Raw genomic sequence first — 15,529 nt, 5'->3', positions numbered from 1 at the left:
TATTCAGACTTTTATATGAATAAATTATTCTAAAATTATCTTTAAGAAATGTTACAGTGGGAAAAAGTTTAAAGTTTCTCTAAAAAATATAAAAGGAACAATATATTAAATTAATGAACTGTAAATTAAAGATGTATAAGCAAAATATTGTAAAAATATCTAAATTTGAAGCATTTTCAGAAGTACTGATGGTTGCCTTTAAATTTACAGGTTGCTTTTATTTTGAAATAAGCTGTAAACATTTTCCGGGTGATGCTGCATTTACGGGGGAAACGAAATACCACTTTGAATTCATGCTTCTGACGCATCTTTTTAAGGTTGCTTCACGTTAATGTACCTTTATACTCAAAATAGAGAAGGGGAAGTCATTTTCTAAGAGTTATTTGCAAAAAGAAACATGAGAAACAATTATATGTTTTTTGATCTTGTAAAATGATAGCGAAATGTCTAAATTCTGGTTCTTCAATGTACATTGAACGCACCATTAAAGGTTAAAAACAATGGCTGACAGTTAGGTTTTGCGTATTAGCTTTTATATGCGGGACAGCTGTAAATGTATGTGTGTGCACAGCTCCTATAATTGTTTGAACATAACTCTAAATGGCTCTACTTTCATTAATGCTCAGTCAGAATAAAGTGTTGTTTTGCTAAGCTAATGTCCTTTGTGTCGGAAACATATCAGCTAGGCTATCAATGCTAACGCTAGCTAACAGCTTTTTGATAATATTAGTCCTCACGACATGTTTCACACTGTAATTAAATAAACCAGTATTTACCACTTGAAACATGCTGTGCATATCAGCCACTTTGTTCATTGTAGCATGAACATATTAGCTTCTTTACTAGCATTTCACAATAAAAGTCTTGTCTTTCAGGATGGCCTCATTTGGCTGGAAGAGGAAGATTGGCGAGAAGGTGTCAAAGTCTGTGGTCCAGCAGTTTGAGATTGAGGACGAGCGAGCTGAAGGTGATGGTGAGGCGGGTCAGGATGAAGAGGTGGACTGGCTGCACGCCATCAAGCGGAAGAAGGAGGTTCTGCTGGAGGACTGTGCTGCAAAGAGCAAGAGGCTGACAGAGGAGGGGACCCTGTTGGCTGAGGAGGGCAGGTGAGAGCACCCTGTCATTGTGGCACCTTACTGACTGAATATAAGCACCACACAGATAGACTGTTGATGCAAATCAGATGGTTAAATATTGTAATCCTATAAATGTGTTTTCTCTAAAGGTTATGCATGCACATTTCTGATTGATTGTGTGAGGATGTCCTAAAATACAACCGCAACAGTCCTCTATGAAAGTAAAATGAATCAAGAAACCTTTTTTCTAGTTGGATACTTTTTGCTTACCGCCCCAAACAAAAAAGGCAAACAATTAAAAATCTAAATTTGGGCAGAACGGCCTTTATTAGAGGAGAAAGGTGTGCTGTTGCCATTTGTCCACGAGAGGGCAGTATTGTACACAGCTAACCTGCTGATCAAATCTGGGGGAGATTTAAAAACCTTTCTGTGAAACTTGGTTCTATCACCTGATGGCATAATAATATTTGTGTTGCAACAATAATGGAGTGGGAAAATGCCGTTATTTTGCTCTCCCTGGGAAACTGATGGGATTTAAGCAAAATATAAATTTTTAATTTATGGTAATAGTTATTCACTTGGTATTTTTGCATTACTTTGCAGGGCCAAGTTCAGAGGCCTCTTGATCTTTATTGTGCCTCTATCATATTATACCCATTGGCCTTTTTCAGTCAAAAGAGTAGTTGCTTTATACAAACCCTGTTAGAGGATGTGATGTTGTGGCCTTTAGTTGCTGCCTGTATTCATGTTTTCCCAGAGAAAGTGGATTTTGCTTGGAAATGATGCCACATTGGTGCTGCCTAATGGCTGCTTAGAGATTTGAGGTTGTGCCTGTTCGGGGATGTTGGCGACAGTGCATTTTCGTCTCCAGCAACATTGACCTCTGACGGGAGTTTCTTATTACAGAGGTTTGACTGTTTCTGATGTAATCAGGGAGCTCCTTGGGCCTTGCTTCTGATCTGAGCCTCTAGGAATCTTCCTGTAGATATTTTAATGTACTTTTACTACCGGTGAATAGTTAATATTTAACTAGATTTGATGTGGGCGTCTTATTCCGGCCGTTACTCTTTATTTGTTGAGTGCACCATAATTTACACCCAGAGTGTCAGCGGCTGTACCCTGTTGTGAAAAAGAAGCATATTTACAGCCTAATATCCTGCTATTAATGCTTTACGACAGTTTGTTTTTAATCATCATTGGACTTGCTCAGACTCATATTATTACGCAAATGATTTACACAGTTTGCCAAAATCATCCTGTGGTATTTTTATTCGGTATTTCTGACATCATCCTCAGGTTTTCTGTGCCTTTCTGTTTACTTGTTTTCTGACTTCATCATAATCAGTAAAAATACAATGCTTTCATTGTGGCGCAGTATTATAAAGATGTTTTTAAAAAGTTGTACACCATTGCTTTTACTTAGCAAAAAGCAGCTTGTCAGCAAGGTTATTGGCCGGGGCAATGAAGGCCACCACTCATCAAAAAACGGTTTGTCAAATAAACATTTTTTACATTTGACAGGTGTTATAAAATAAGGATGAGATGTGAGGTGTGATTGGTTAATCTACACAGCAACTCAAATACGGAGCAGTCACCTTGTCTGTAACAGCTATTTTATGCATTTTGAAGCAATTATTTATTACTATAAAAACATGTAATGAATTCTAATTCATTAATAAACTTTTTTTTACTCCTTGGCAACTCATAGCTTGCCAATTACAGGTTTAAAAACGCCTTATCTAAAAAGGCATGATGTTGCCTCCCTCATTCAGTTCAAGGGGAAGTTGTGTCCAAATGTTTGACTGGTTTTGCTTCTACAAAAGCCAAATTTAGCGACATTCGGGTTTTGAAAGAAACTTTTTTAACTCCTCCAAAACCTTCACACTAGTAACCCTTGTACGACTCATCATGTGAGGGGAGCACTTCTCTCTCTTTTTTTTTTTGGATTGTTGTGTGTTGAATTGTCACAACTTCCTATTTCTCTACGGTTTTCTGTATTTAGATGAGCTTCAAAGCTCCTGACTTTTTAAAAAAAAAATGTGTTTTCAAACTTTTGTTTACATCTTAAACGAAATGAGAATTAGTGCTTTCTTTGCAACCTTCTTTCTGTAATCTACTTTTGACTGATAAACAAAGATATAAGATTCATTATGAAAGGCGTTTTTTTTGTTCCTTGCCTCATGTGCTACATTGCTTAATTTCCTCCTTTCCTTCATTGAGCGAAGGTTTCTGCGCTCCCTCAGTTTCTAGTTCCTCAGTTAGCTCTCTTCCCTATAAATCCACTCGAATGGTTTATGAATATATTGTTTCACCTGATCGATGTTAATTGCCTCATCGTGTGGTCTTAATTGCTTTCGGATTTCTCGGGCCATCCGTCTCGCTTTAAGCGGTGAAAGCTGCTGACATGACAATGAGAAGGTCAAACTAATGACTCCACCTCAGTCTTTGTTCCTCCTTTTGGGAAACTTGTTTCGAGTCAATATTGACCTCGAAGTGACGCTTTTCACAGATTGAACATGTCGATTCGGTGCGGTCAAAAAGTAAACCTGTGCTGTGAAAACGAATGTATGCAAAACAGCTGAAACCAGTGGTGGACTCGGACTTGTCGATGTCCAATCCTGTGTATGTTTTAGTGTTTTTTCTCAAGCGGCCGTCAGCCCTGTTACCTCGCAGACTCTGATTTGCAGCCTGTTTTAAACTGCAGAAACCTGCCTGTTTGTTTAAGCCTTTGCAGCCTTTGTATACCTCTGCCATTCTGCCAGGCCGATGGGCAGGTGTTGCATAACGCAGATTGTTCTGGGAAACTTTTGGCATTTTTAAAATAAAAATCAAAATCTACTTATGGTTCATTTAAGCAATGAGCGCTTGGAAATCCTTACTTAACTGAAACCAAGACATAAATGGGACTCAGAAAATAAAAAAAAAAGATTTGCTGTGGGGAGAGGATCAAATTAAACTGAAGCATGACTCAGATGTGTTTCACAAATGTCTGTGTGCAGAAATGATCAGGGCAAATCTTCTCATTATATCCACAAAGCAAAAACTGTGTTTTAGTTACATAACGCATATAAAATCTTTGAGCTGAGACAGTAAAACAAAGCCATGCTGATTCTGTTTAAAGCGTCTTATTAGTGTAGGACAGTCATGGTTGTAAGGAATCATAGAGATGAGTGTGTGTGTTGTTTTTTTAGGCACTGGGAGGCCATAAAGAAGTGGGATGAGGCTATTCAGCTGACTCCAGACGACTCTCCGCTGTACGAAATGAAGTCTCAGGTATATATTTACCAACTTATTGGTTTCTCAGTGACGTCCCTGCTGCTGCATTCATGAGGGTTTTGTCACGTCCCATTGATAAGCTTTTATGTATGTATATTAGTGTATATGTCAGAGCTAGACAATGAAGAGTATAATTGGGAAGTGAAACCAAAATTATTATTATTTATTTTTTCTTTTTTTCTTTCAATTGAAAGCCTGAAAAATGTGGCTTGCATTTGTATCCAGCTGCCCTGAGTCAATACTGCTTTGAACCAACTTTATCTGTGGTTAAAGCTGCAGGTCTCTGCACATTGAACTCTTGAATATGCTTCAATCTAAGCCATCCCACTGCATCTCTGGCTGCATGTTTAGGTTTAGGGCTTCCTGCTGGAAGGAGAACCGTCAACCCCGTGTAAAGTCTTGTGCACTTTCAAGCCGGTTTTCTTGCAGGAAGAATGTTTTTAGCTGCACCTGTTTCCTTATTAACTGTGACCAGCTTCTTTATTTCTGCCGAGGAAAAGCGTCCCCACAGCATAATGCTGCCACCACCATCTTTAGCCATGGGAATGTGGAATAGTGTTTTGAAAGTAGACCAGAATTACAAGGTGTTTTTTTTTTTTTTTTTTTTGCTTTATTTTGTCATATAAAATGTCTTTAGAAAAGCAGTGTTAGCAATTCACTTTTCAATGCAGTTTCTTCATAAAAATTTCCACAACAGAATGACAATAATAATGCAGGAATACATTTTGGTTTGTTCTCTCTATTTTATCATTAGGTCACAAACTGGGTGGTGTTTTTTCTTACTTACCAGGAAAATATGGAATTCAGGGAAATAAGTTAATTCTTCTTTTTTTTCTCCTAAAACCTAGAAATAAAAATACAATTATTTTTATTTAGCCTTTAAGCAAATACCATTTTAAAATTGGTATTTCTATTCATTGTTTTTGAAGGATAGTGTTGCTTTTGTGGCTCTAAAAGGTTGCTATCTCTCTTTTTTATTTTACAAGTAGAGATCTGAAAACGGTGGCATTCAACTTAATATGATACCCAGAAATAAAATGCGGTCTGACAAACTGCCTTCCATGCATGGCCGTCCATCTTAGCCAGAGGTCAGTTTCTTCCACTTCACAATTATCACTACATGTTGGTCTTTCACGTAAAATCCAAAGATAAAATGTTGAATATTTTCGTCATAATTCAACATGTAAAGAGTCAAGTGGTATGACTATTCTTGCAAGCCCCAGCAAGAGTCACATTTTCTCTCATCATTTGTGAACTATCTCTCTTAATCGTCACCAAGCCAGTAGTGAAAACGCTTTTGGCCATTTTCTGTCATCAGGTGGAGATTGAACCTGATTCTGACGCCACTCTCCCAGTCTAATCTATACTGAATCTGTAATGAACTCAGTTTCTGTGTTTTTGCTTCTTCTTCTTCTTCTGCTCCATCTGTTTTCTGTCTGTTTGTGTTTGTACTTTAGCGTCTATGATTTATGTCTGGTTTTAATCTCTTGTTCATCTTCAGGAAAAAAGAAAATCATTTCTGAACTCAGCCGAACAGTCTTGAAGTTGGAGGATGCAGTTGGGCAAAATGGACCTCTTCCCGTTATTTATCCATTTACTATAACTAATACAATACAGGCTAACACAATAAACCTTCTCCTTGTAACTGTAGTCATTCTCATCACGTTGAGTATTCCATGCCTAATATAATATTATCCATTACAGGAAATTTGAGAAGGAAATCATTAGTGGACCAGGCCTGGAGAAACTCTACCCAGTTTTTGTGTTGTTGTTTTTTTTTCTTTTCTTCTCAAGCCATGACGAGTTTACACACACACTGACCTCAGGTTGCCTTGACTGTTTCAGCGCTTCTGCGTGTATTGTGAGCAGTGCCGGTTAGTTATTCTACTTAATGCTTCTACATCCATAAAACGACAATAAGCCGACATACCTCAGATCCTCACCGTTGCTCACATGACGTGTTCGATGATGCTGACCCTCTTCCTCTTCCTTTCAATGCTTTGTGTCCGTTTAATTCAATCATTATTGTGCCCAACACATCCGGCTTCCTGCACGTCTAAAGCTGGCATCATCTGTACAGCTTTCACCTCCTCGTCTTATGTGTTTCCATCATACAGTGGAACCCGCTGCTACTTAGTAGCATGAAGTAATTTGGCATTGGATATGATATAGTTTTGGTGAAATGTAACCGGCCTCGTTTGTAGGGCAGCTTGTAGTCACTTCTTGGTTGAGCTAGCTTCCTCCTTTTAAAGAAAACGTTCTAGTGGTGCAGTGGCCCTGTCAAGTATGATTGAGATGCTGTAGTGGGATGTTAAGAAGTCTGCATGAACTCGGTGAACTGAGGTGGTGTTGCAAAGAAGCGGGGGGACGCAAACCCTCCGGGGTGATAGATACCGATAAGTCCTCACAAAATGTCAGCTCATTGCTGCTAAAGTTTATTTTACAAGCTGCTAAATTATAGGTTGCAGTTAGTTTTTCAAACAACTTTTGCAGTTTGGTTTCATCGTTGTCTCATAAATAACAGCTGTGTAAAATCCGTGTCATGGCCCTGTACACTCGAGAGTGAATTGCTTCAGAACCTACGAAGTATCAGATGGATCAGTGCTGTCAGGATATGTAAAACCTCTGGTATGAAAGCGGGTGCTCCCCCCCCTCAATCAAGAACTGTATGGTTAATATGTCACAGACAGAAATCTAGCTGGTAAGCTCACACCAGAGTAGCGTTTAAGAGATTGAGGAGGGGTACGAGTTCACTTCAACAATGATGCGTGTGAGCTCGGGTCAGGGGAGAAATTCCAGGAAGAAATTTAAAGCCCATGACGGTGCTGCTGCTTTGCACACTGCTCCTTATGTTCATGTGGTTAATTGTAAACCTTATAGGCTCTAGTAATGGAGTCAATTGCTTTATATTAAAATGACAACACATTTTTGCAAAGAAATTTTGCAAATGTTTTACCTTTTATTGAAACTTTATAATGAGACTGATTATATCCCTTCCTATTCTGGCAGGTGGAGAAAATTCACCTGACTGTGAAACCTAAAATTTTCAATCACGATGCATAGAATAGATAAATGTGTGGACGTGCCATAACTTTGTCCAGCTAAACAGAAGCAAAATTGAAGTTATTATCTTCGGACCTAAAGAGGAACGATCTTGAGTCAATGCTTCTGTTATTACAGCTGGAAATCAGCGATAAGGCCCGAAATCTGGGTGTAGTGATGAACACTGACCTGAACCTTCAGAGCCACATAAAGACAGTCACAAAGTTGGCCTTCTATCACCTGAAGAACATTTTCAGGATTAGAGGACTAATGTCGCATTGATTACTGCAACAGTGTCTTCAGAGGTCTGCCTAAAAATCAATCAGACAGCTGCAGCTGATCCAGAATGCTGCTGCTGTCGTTCTCACTAAAACCAGGAAGTTAGAGCACATCACACCAGTACTAAAGTCTCTACACTGGCTCCCTGAAGCTCAGAGAATAAACTTTACAATACTGTTTCTAGTTTACAAATCACTGAACGGCTTAGCACCACAACACACTAAGGTTGTATCAACCTTCCAGACCTCTCAGGTCTTCTGGTTCTGGTTCTGCTCTGCATCCCCAGAACCAGAACGAAACGAGGAGAAGCAGCATTCAGCTTCTATGCACCACAAATCTGGAATAAACTTCCAGAAATCTACAAAACAGCTGACGCACTTAGTGCCTTTAAATCAATACTAAAAACCCATCTGTTCAGAATTGCTTTTGGACCGCGGTAACCAACATTTTGATGTGTAATGACGGCTCTCGGAAAAATGTAATGTTTCGATTGTTGATTTTTATGTCTTTATGATGTAAAGCACTTTGAATTGCCATCATGCTGAAATGTGCTATACAAATAAACTTGATTGATTGATTGATTGACATCGAACATTCCCAGAAACTTACTGTTTGACTTTATCAAACGTAGCAGTTGAAGGGATGCATATGATGCTTTGATGTTTTCTGGTCAACTGATTGTAAATCTCTGCAGTCTAGACTTAGAGCCACTAAGTCAAGCTTACAACAACAGTCTTTTGTGTAGATGATGTTGCTGAGTCAGCTATTTTCAGTATCAGTTAAGCGTTCAGATTTCCCTCAGAGGAAGAGCACAGTGAAAAGAAAACAATTTTCTACGACAGACATCTCTGCGCATCTCAGGCTGTGAGAGCGAGGGAAAGCAGTACTTCTCAGCAAAGAGGCTGATTTTTATTACTTTTCTTTTACTAAAGAGTTACTTTGTTTTCTCCATTAGAGCTTTCAACTTCTGGCTGTAATAAAACATGCTAGATTTGGAAATATTGGCAGCCTGTGGAAAACCTCACCACCAGCCTTAGTAAAAGCTTGCCATGCTAAAATAAGAGCTGAAAAACAATTTCAAATGCCATCTCATGCCTAATCATTTTTGCTTGTCTTGTGATTATCACCCTATTTGCAATATAAACAATTAATGATCCTTTCAGAGGTAAAGACGTAAAAATGTTTCAGTATTTAATTGACACCTCTAAGTAAAATTTCCTGCAACCAGACGCCATCAGAGTTCACGTTTGCTATTTAATCTCTGTTTTTGTGTGTGAATAGTTTAGTAATTAATTTAATTATCCCCAAAAAAAGTCCACTTCAGAAGAAAATGAATATTATTGATCTACTGTTATATTTCCTATTCATCAGTGAATTGGGTTCCTATCTGTTCCTTGCTTGGTTTTGGTGTCTTGTCAAATGTGTGGATCGGTATTTTCTCGATGATGTTGCATATGCAGAAATATAGATGCAGTCTTTTCTTCTTTTTTTTTCCATGTGTGTTTCCTCTGCAGGTGCTGACCATCCTGCATGAAGTGTTTCCTGCTGTGAAGGCAGCAGAGATGGCCGTGAAGTTCAGGCCGCTGTGGTGGGAGGGCTGGCAGACTCTGGGCCGGGCACAGCTCAACCTGGGAGAGGTGGACCTGGTGAGTAATGATGGTTTCTTCAGAGGGTGGAAGGTTTGGTTTAAGATAATAACAACTGATCAGTTAAATTAAGCACCTTTTTTAATCGCTTCTTCCAAGTGAATATCTAGAAATGCTGTAAAAAAAGATTTACAGTAGTAGCTGTGTTTTAAATTGAGAAAGATTAGTTAACAAACTTTTATTTGTTCAAACTTGATCTAGTTTTTTATTAACTAGCTTCCTGGCTTCCGAGAAATAATGTTTTGTGATAAGGATCTTGGAAATTTTAAAGGAATACGACTTCATTCAGGCATTCAAGTTGTTTTATAAGTCACAGCCTTGGGGAAAATTTCTTTGCCGCAGTAAACAATAGCATTTACATTTCATAGCTTTAGGCTTTTTCCCTGTTGTAACATACCAGTATGGATCTGAATTATACCCAACCAGTTCATGATCTGGGTTGAAATGTTCATTTGGTCCGCAATTAACCTTTTACTTTGTTATCTTGAACTCATCAACGTCGGGTTTCTGAAAAGCTACAGGTTTCCTCTATCGTCTGAAGCACTTCGGAAAAGTCTGGAATTTATTTCCCAGGTTTCACAAAGCATGAAGAAGGAAAATATGTATTTCAAGACTTTACTCCCGGCGGTATCCGTCCATTATTTTGTCCATCTATCCATTAAACCATCCATCTCAATATTTGCTGACTCCATATTTGTGGATGTTTTGCCAACATATGAAACATGTGCTTATATTGGAAAAAGAAAATGGAACTTTGAGATCAAAAACGGTGTTGGAAGGTACGCTGTAACACATTAAATAACTCTGTTTCGGGGCGTGCTGTGGTGGCGCAGGGGGTTAGCACGCCCCACGTTTGGAGGCCTTGGTCCTCGACGCGGACGTCGCGGGTTCGACTCCCGGTCCCGACGACATTTGCCGCATGTCTTCCCCCCTCTCCTCACCCTCCTTCCTGTCTGCCTACTGTCGAAAAAATACGAGCCACTAGCGCCGCAAAAACTCTTTGGAAGAAAAAAAATGGAAAAAAATAAATAAAAATAACTCTGTTTCCCCGTTTGTTTATTTTTTTGTACGCTTCCATCCTCTTATCTGATGCTCTTCATATGAAGCGCACCCAGGTGCCTGCGGCCGAGACGATTGACTAAATTGCCTCGGAACACGCCGGGACTTGTATTTGTGAAACCTGTGGATCACAGTGACTTTATTGCCGCCTTCCCAGCAGCCTTGGTTTAAGACAAAAAAAACCCTTCAGGTTATTTTCGCTCATGCATGCCTTAGAGCGGGAGACCTGTCCGACAGCCCCGAAAACAACAAAGGGAAGTGTCAAAAGTTACTTAAGCTCAAACAAAACTAAATATAGACACACCTCCTCACAAAATGAAGCCCTTTTGGTATGACAGAACAAATATCTATTTTTAGTACAACTTGTTCCGTCGTGTTTTAGAACATTGGGTGTACCAACATGTTCAGGCTGTGCCTGTTTGGCAATTCAGACAATCTTTTGTTTTTCTTTTACTTTAATTGACTGTTCTGTTCTTGCTTTTTTTTTAAAAAAAATTTCCAGTAAACTCAATTCAGGGTAAAGAGACTATGCAAAAAATAAAACATGTCAACAATATGCTTGCGTTTATGGTCTCTGTTACAAATACATTTATCTTCTCTGGATTTTCCTTTGGATGGGCATTGAGGATTAAATGACCTGTTTTTTTTGTTCTGTTTTTTTTTTCAAAAGTTTTTTTAATTGCAGCTCAAGCCTATTATTGCTTGTAAAAAATAAAACAATCTAATCCTTTCCTCTGTGGTACTCCTCGATGTGTTAACCTGCTAGAAACGTTCCTCCCTAACAACAACAGTTGGTATGGCAGTGAGAAAAATCATTTTTGCACATCAGTGTGAGTTATAACATCCAAGTTGATACACCTGAAGAATTTACTCCTGCAAATACTGCAGCTTTTATTTCTTTGTTCATTTCAGGTCCAGTCACATCTATTTGAGTTTCTTTTAACCGTGCTCAGGAGTTTTATGTTGGTAAAATAAAAAGCTGTGAAGCCGAGTAAATCGGTGCGTTCCCCGATGTTGGACTTGATTCGGACCTTTGCTTTGACGATGCTTTGTGGAGGGCGGGAGTGACTGTGAGGAGCCGCTTCTACTTGACCACAGCTAACTTATTTAATTAAAGCTTTGTGTTTTAAATAGGGATCTCTAATAAGATGATTAGCAGCCCCGATGTCATCTTGCATATATTTAGTGTTTCATCTCAGGATAATTTGCTAAATAACATCCTGAGGTGACATACGGTACCTCAAAAATCCAATGTATCACCAGCCATTGAAAGCATAATATCTAATCGCTTGAGAAGACTCAAGCTCAAATGTTTTCAATCATAATGAGATATTTAAAAGTTAAACACATGTAAGAAAGTATTTAAAAGACAATTGTATTTGCTTTATCCAGACGTGAATGCTGTGCATGTTGTCTGTGAAAGAGAGAGAAAGAGCAAGGCTTTTGGAAGATAGGAGGAAACCTTAATAGAGTACAACAGAGCTGTTGTGTTCTATTATTTTGAGCCTTTAGCCTCTCTCTGTCATGAAACAAATTGGATTCAAAGATGTTGGCAGTGTTTTAGAAATCAAAGAGGAAATGTAAGGTCCTAGATTCTCCTAGAGGCTTCTGAAAAATCTGTAACATTTGATGCCAACGGCAGTTTAATATGTGAATGACGGATTGTCTTTACTGTTCTTTTAAGAAAAGGAAAGCCTATCTGAAAAGAAAATACTGTACTTATTAATGAACAGTTTCATGTAAATATGTCAGATGGCTAATTTTCATCATCTGTCTTCTGTAAAATGATTGAAATGCTAACATATCTTTTCTTTTAATCTTCATTTTAAGCCCAAAAATGTACCCCAAAACTTTTCTTCAGGCTTCTCGAAGCTCAGTCAGAGCCTCAGCAGCTGATTTAAGGAGCTAAACTCTGCTGAGTTTCACCTTATTTTCCAACCGCTTTAGGAGATGCTCTATAAGTCTCTGATATTTGTCAGAGTTGATTTGTAAGATCATCAGTCAACTTTATTGGCGTGTCGGATGAAATCGATTTCACCATTTCATGGGGATCAAATGGTCATTCGTCAAGTCAGGCGCCTGGTTGCATGAACGACTAGAGACGCTTGCGATTTTGTTGAGTGGGACCGCAGGTTTCAACGCAATCTTCTAGTCACGACTCAGCAAAGAGATATTGATCTAGCTTCATAACAAACTACAGCTGTCAAGGGTAAGAAGGTTAGGATCATAACCCCAGATATGCTGCATGTTTCTCTTGTGTGAACATTCATCTCAAAGACTTCCAGCTCATTTCCTGAATGATTGCCCCTCGCACTTCACATTTTCCACTGCTTCCTTAAAACTTTCCTCCTATTGGTGCTCTCTCTGCAGGCTGTGAGGTCCTTCCAGATTGCCATCCACCTGTGTCCCTCTGAGCGCAGCCTGTGGCAGGAGGATCTGAAATGGGCTTGGACCTTACAGAAGCAGCAGCTGGCCACCAAGGAGAAGATCAGACAGGAGGAGGAGACCAGAAAGCAGATCCTCAATGCCCCCGAGCTGGAGCAGGACTACGACTTTGAGTCCGATGAAGTGCTAGCAGCCTGTGTGGCTGTCGCTGACAGGCAGACGCAGTACGAGGAGCTGAGGAGGACCACAGTGGTGATAGACGCTGAGGGGAATGTACGAAACGTAGTGAGCGGGGAAGAGGGATCGCAGGATACGGACACGCCAGCAAGCGAGCAGTTTGTTAAAGCAAGAGGACTCTGAACTGCTCTCACATTGAACTGATTATCCCGTGCAAAGCGTAAACTTAATATTAGACACAAAGATCACAGAAGACCTAGTTGTTGCAACTCTTTGTATTTAACTATCCCACCTCTTTACCATCAATTATAGGTAAATGTGAACGTTAAGTTTTTATATCTGTTGTGACTCATGGGGCTGGAAACGAACGTGGAAAGATCAGCCTGGGGAGTCACGTTTCAGTCAGTGAGAGTCGGTTCAATGTTCAGCTAGAGGCCACTGCTCCCATTTATGCAGAATGGAACCAGATGCTCAAGTATACGGTGCCTTGGTAAAGTTTTAAAGTGTTTCACAATTTGTCACATTGCAACAACAGACCTTTTAATGTATTTGATGTGACGGAACAGAACAAAGCATCAGTGGGAGGAAATTTATATTTGTTTTTCAATGTTTCCACGATAAGAAAAAAATGAAATGTCTGGCAGGCTTTTGCATTCAGCTCACCTGCGTGCCAATCTTTTAGGCTGTATGTCTACCAGATTTGAACTTATTATCTCTTTTTTTTTTTCAGGGTTGGAGACCCCTGGTAGAGAAGCAGGTATTCCTTTGACAGATTACCCCACCTTACTTGTGAATCTCTGCTGCTCTTCCACAGTTACCAAAGGTCTCTCCTGCTTCTCTGATTATAGCTCTAATTCCCCAGCCTGTCAATTCATATAAGCAGCCCATATTATTCTAGATAAACAGTAAAACGTACAAACCTTGAGATATTTTTTAATAAACTAACTTCACTTATAGTGTTATGTTCCTTGGTCATCATGATGATCACTAGTGTTTTTCCTAGTACAGCTAGACTGTATTTACTAGAGAAGGGTTAAAGGCAAGTGGTGTCACTGAGGTTCACATTTTTAATTGAAACCTTGTATTGTTTTCCTTCCATATCACATAAAATTCCAGAAAAATATATAGAAGTTTCCGGTTTTAATGTGACAAAATGTGTAAAGGTTCAGTGGGTATAATTACCTTTGCAATGCACTGTATTAATAAGAGACAACCAGTTTGTTTTATTTTGAAATTGGTTATTATTGTAGTGTGTTTCGTTACTTAGACGTGTTTTATCTATTTTCACACACAGCAAAAGTTTTTTTTTTTCTAATATGAATGCAAACCGGAATCATTTTTTGTATGAAATTGTCAGCTTTGTGATGCGTACTTCTAAACTGGAAATGATTGTCATTGTGAGTACATGCTAGGCTGTTTCTTTCTATTGCAAGTGTCATAAAGTGAACAAATTTAGCTTTAACATTAAATCAATCCTTTAATATTTTAACCTCTTGAGAGTTTTTGTAGTTTTTCTTTCACAGTTTTGTACAGTTTCTATAAAATTTAATTTACCCTTTCATTGCTTTTCCCTATCAATCATAATAATAATTGAAAAAAACAGATTTCTACCAAATAACAGATAAAAATATGTAACATAAATATGTGATTGAATACATAGTCACTCCCTTTAAAGTGAATGACCTAATTCAACAGAGGCCCAGCCACTTGGTGCTATTAGCCGTAAGTGGGGGTGGGGGGGTACTGAGCATCGAGAGAGCTACGGCTTTGGAGAACATTTATTTTCCAACAAGAAGGCGACCAAAAGCATCCAGCTAAAGCTACACAGAAGACTATAAGATGGATGTTCTGGAGTGGCCTAATCAAAACCCAGGCCTCAAACTGATAGAGAAGTTGTTGCAGAACTTGAAAAGGTTCTGCAACAACTTTTTTTTTTGTCAAAAAAAAAAAAAAACTTCAACAAATTTTGTTGGTCTTGATTGATTCGCAAAAACAATAAAAGGTAAAACATCCAAGTACTTTCATCAAATCTGGATTTAGAAAATGCATTCTCTTATCAAGCTAAGAAAATGCAGTGATGTGTCAACCTAATTAAATATGATGAATTAAGATTGGAAAACAAATTCATATTTTTTTGACAAATAATACAGAACACACCTCCCCAAAACAAGGATGAATAACAACCTTCAAAGTTTTGCTCCACAGCCTGTGTTTAGGTCATGTTAGAAACTGGGGCTCAGAAAGAAAAAAAGGTCAACAAACAGCTCAATATTTACTGACACGGTCTTAATCATAACTCAGTTGGAAGACATTCCTACAGCATGTGTGTTTGTTGACTTACATGGTTCAGTCAGACTAATCCAACATGTGTCCACAGGGCTGAGGTCAACTGAAAGAAGACGCCACATGACATGTAGCAGGTTTGCTTTCTTCTCCTTGTTGTTTTTGCCGAGCACAGATGTTGGCGTCTGAGTCAGCCAGTCGAACATTTAAAGGCGTAAATGTGATGGATGAAGAGAGTGTGATATCCCTGTTGATTAACGGTAATAAACTCCTCTCCTGCTCCTCTTTGCGGCGATTCCACTCTTG

At 38.8% G+C, this 15,529-nt stretch overlaps 1 protein-coding gene across 1 annotated transcript; it reads left to right on the top strand.

Annotated features, from left to right (window-relative positions):
* Positions 1-473: 473 nt before the first annotated feature.
* Positions 474-14,429, top strand: ttc33 (tetratricopeptide repeat domain 33). Its single transcript, XM_023338605.1, has 5 exons — positions 474-555; positions 876-1,106; positions 4,268-4,349; positions 9,188-9,319; positions 12,749-14,429. Coding segments are annotated over exons 1-5 (822 nt in total). The 5' UTR covers positions 474-553; the 3' UTR covers positions 13,124-14,429.
* The last annotated feature ends 1,100 nt before the right edge of the window (positions 14,430-15,529 follow it).

Source organism: Xiphophorus maculatus, chromosome 8 (assembly GCF_002775205.1).
Source record: "Xiphophorus maculatus strain JP 163 A chromosome 8, X_maculatus-5.0-male, whole genome shotgun sequence".
Lineage (NCBI taxonomy): Eukaryota > Metazoa > Chordata > Actinopteri > Cyprinodontiformes > Poeciliidae > Xiphophorus > Xiphophorus maculatus.
The sequence above is the reverse complement of the archived record's forward strand: the minus strand, read 5'-3'. Positions and strand labels throughout refer to the sequence as shown.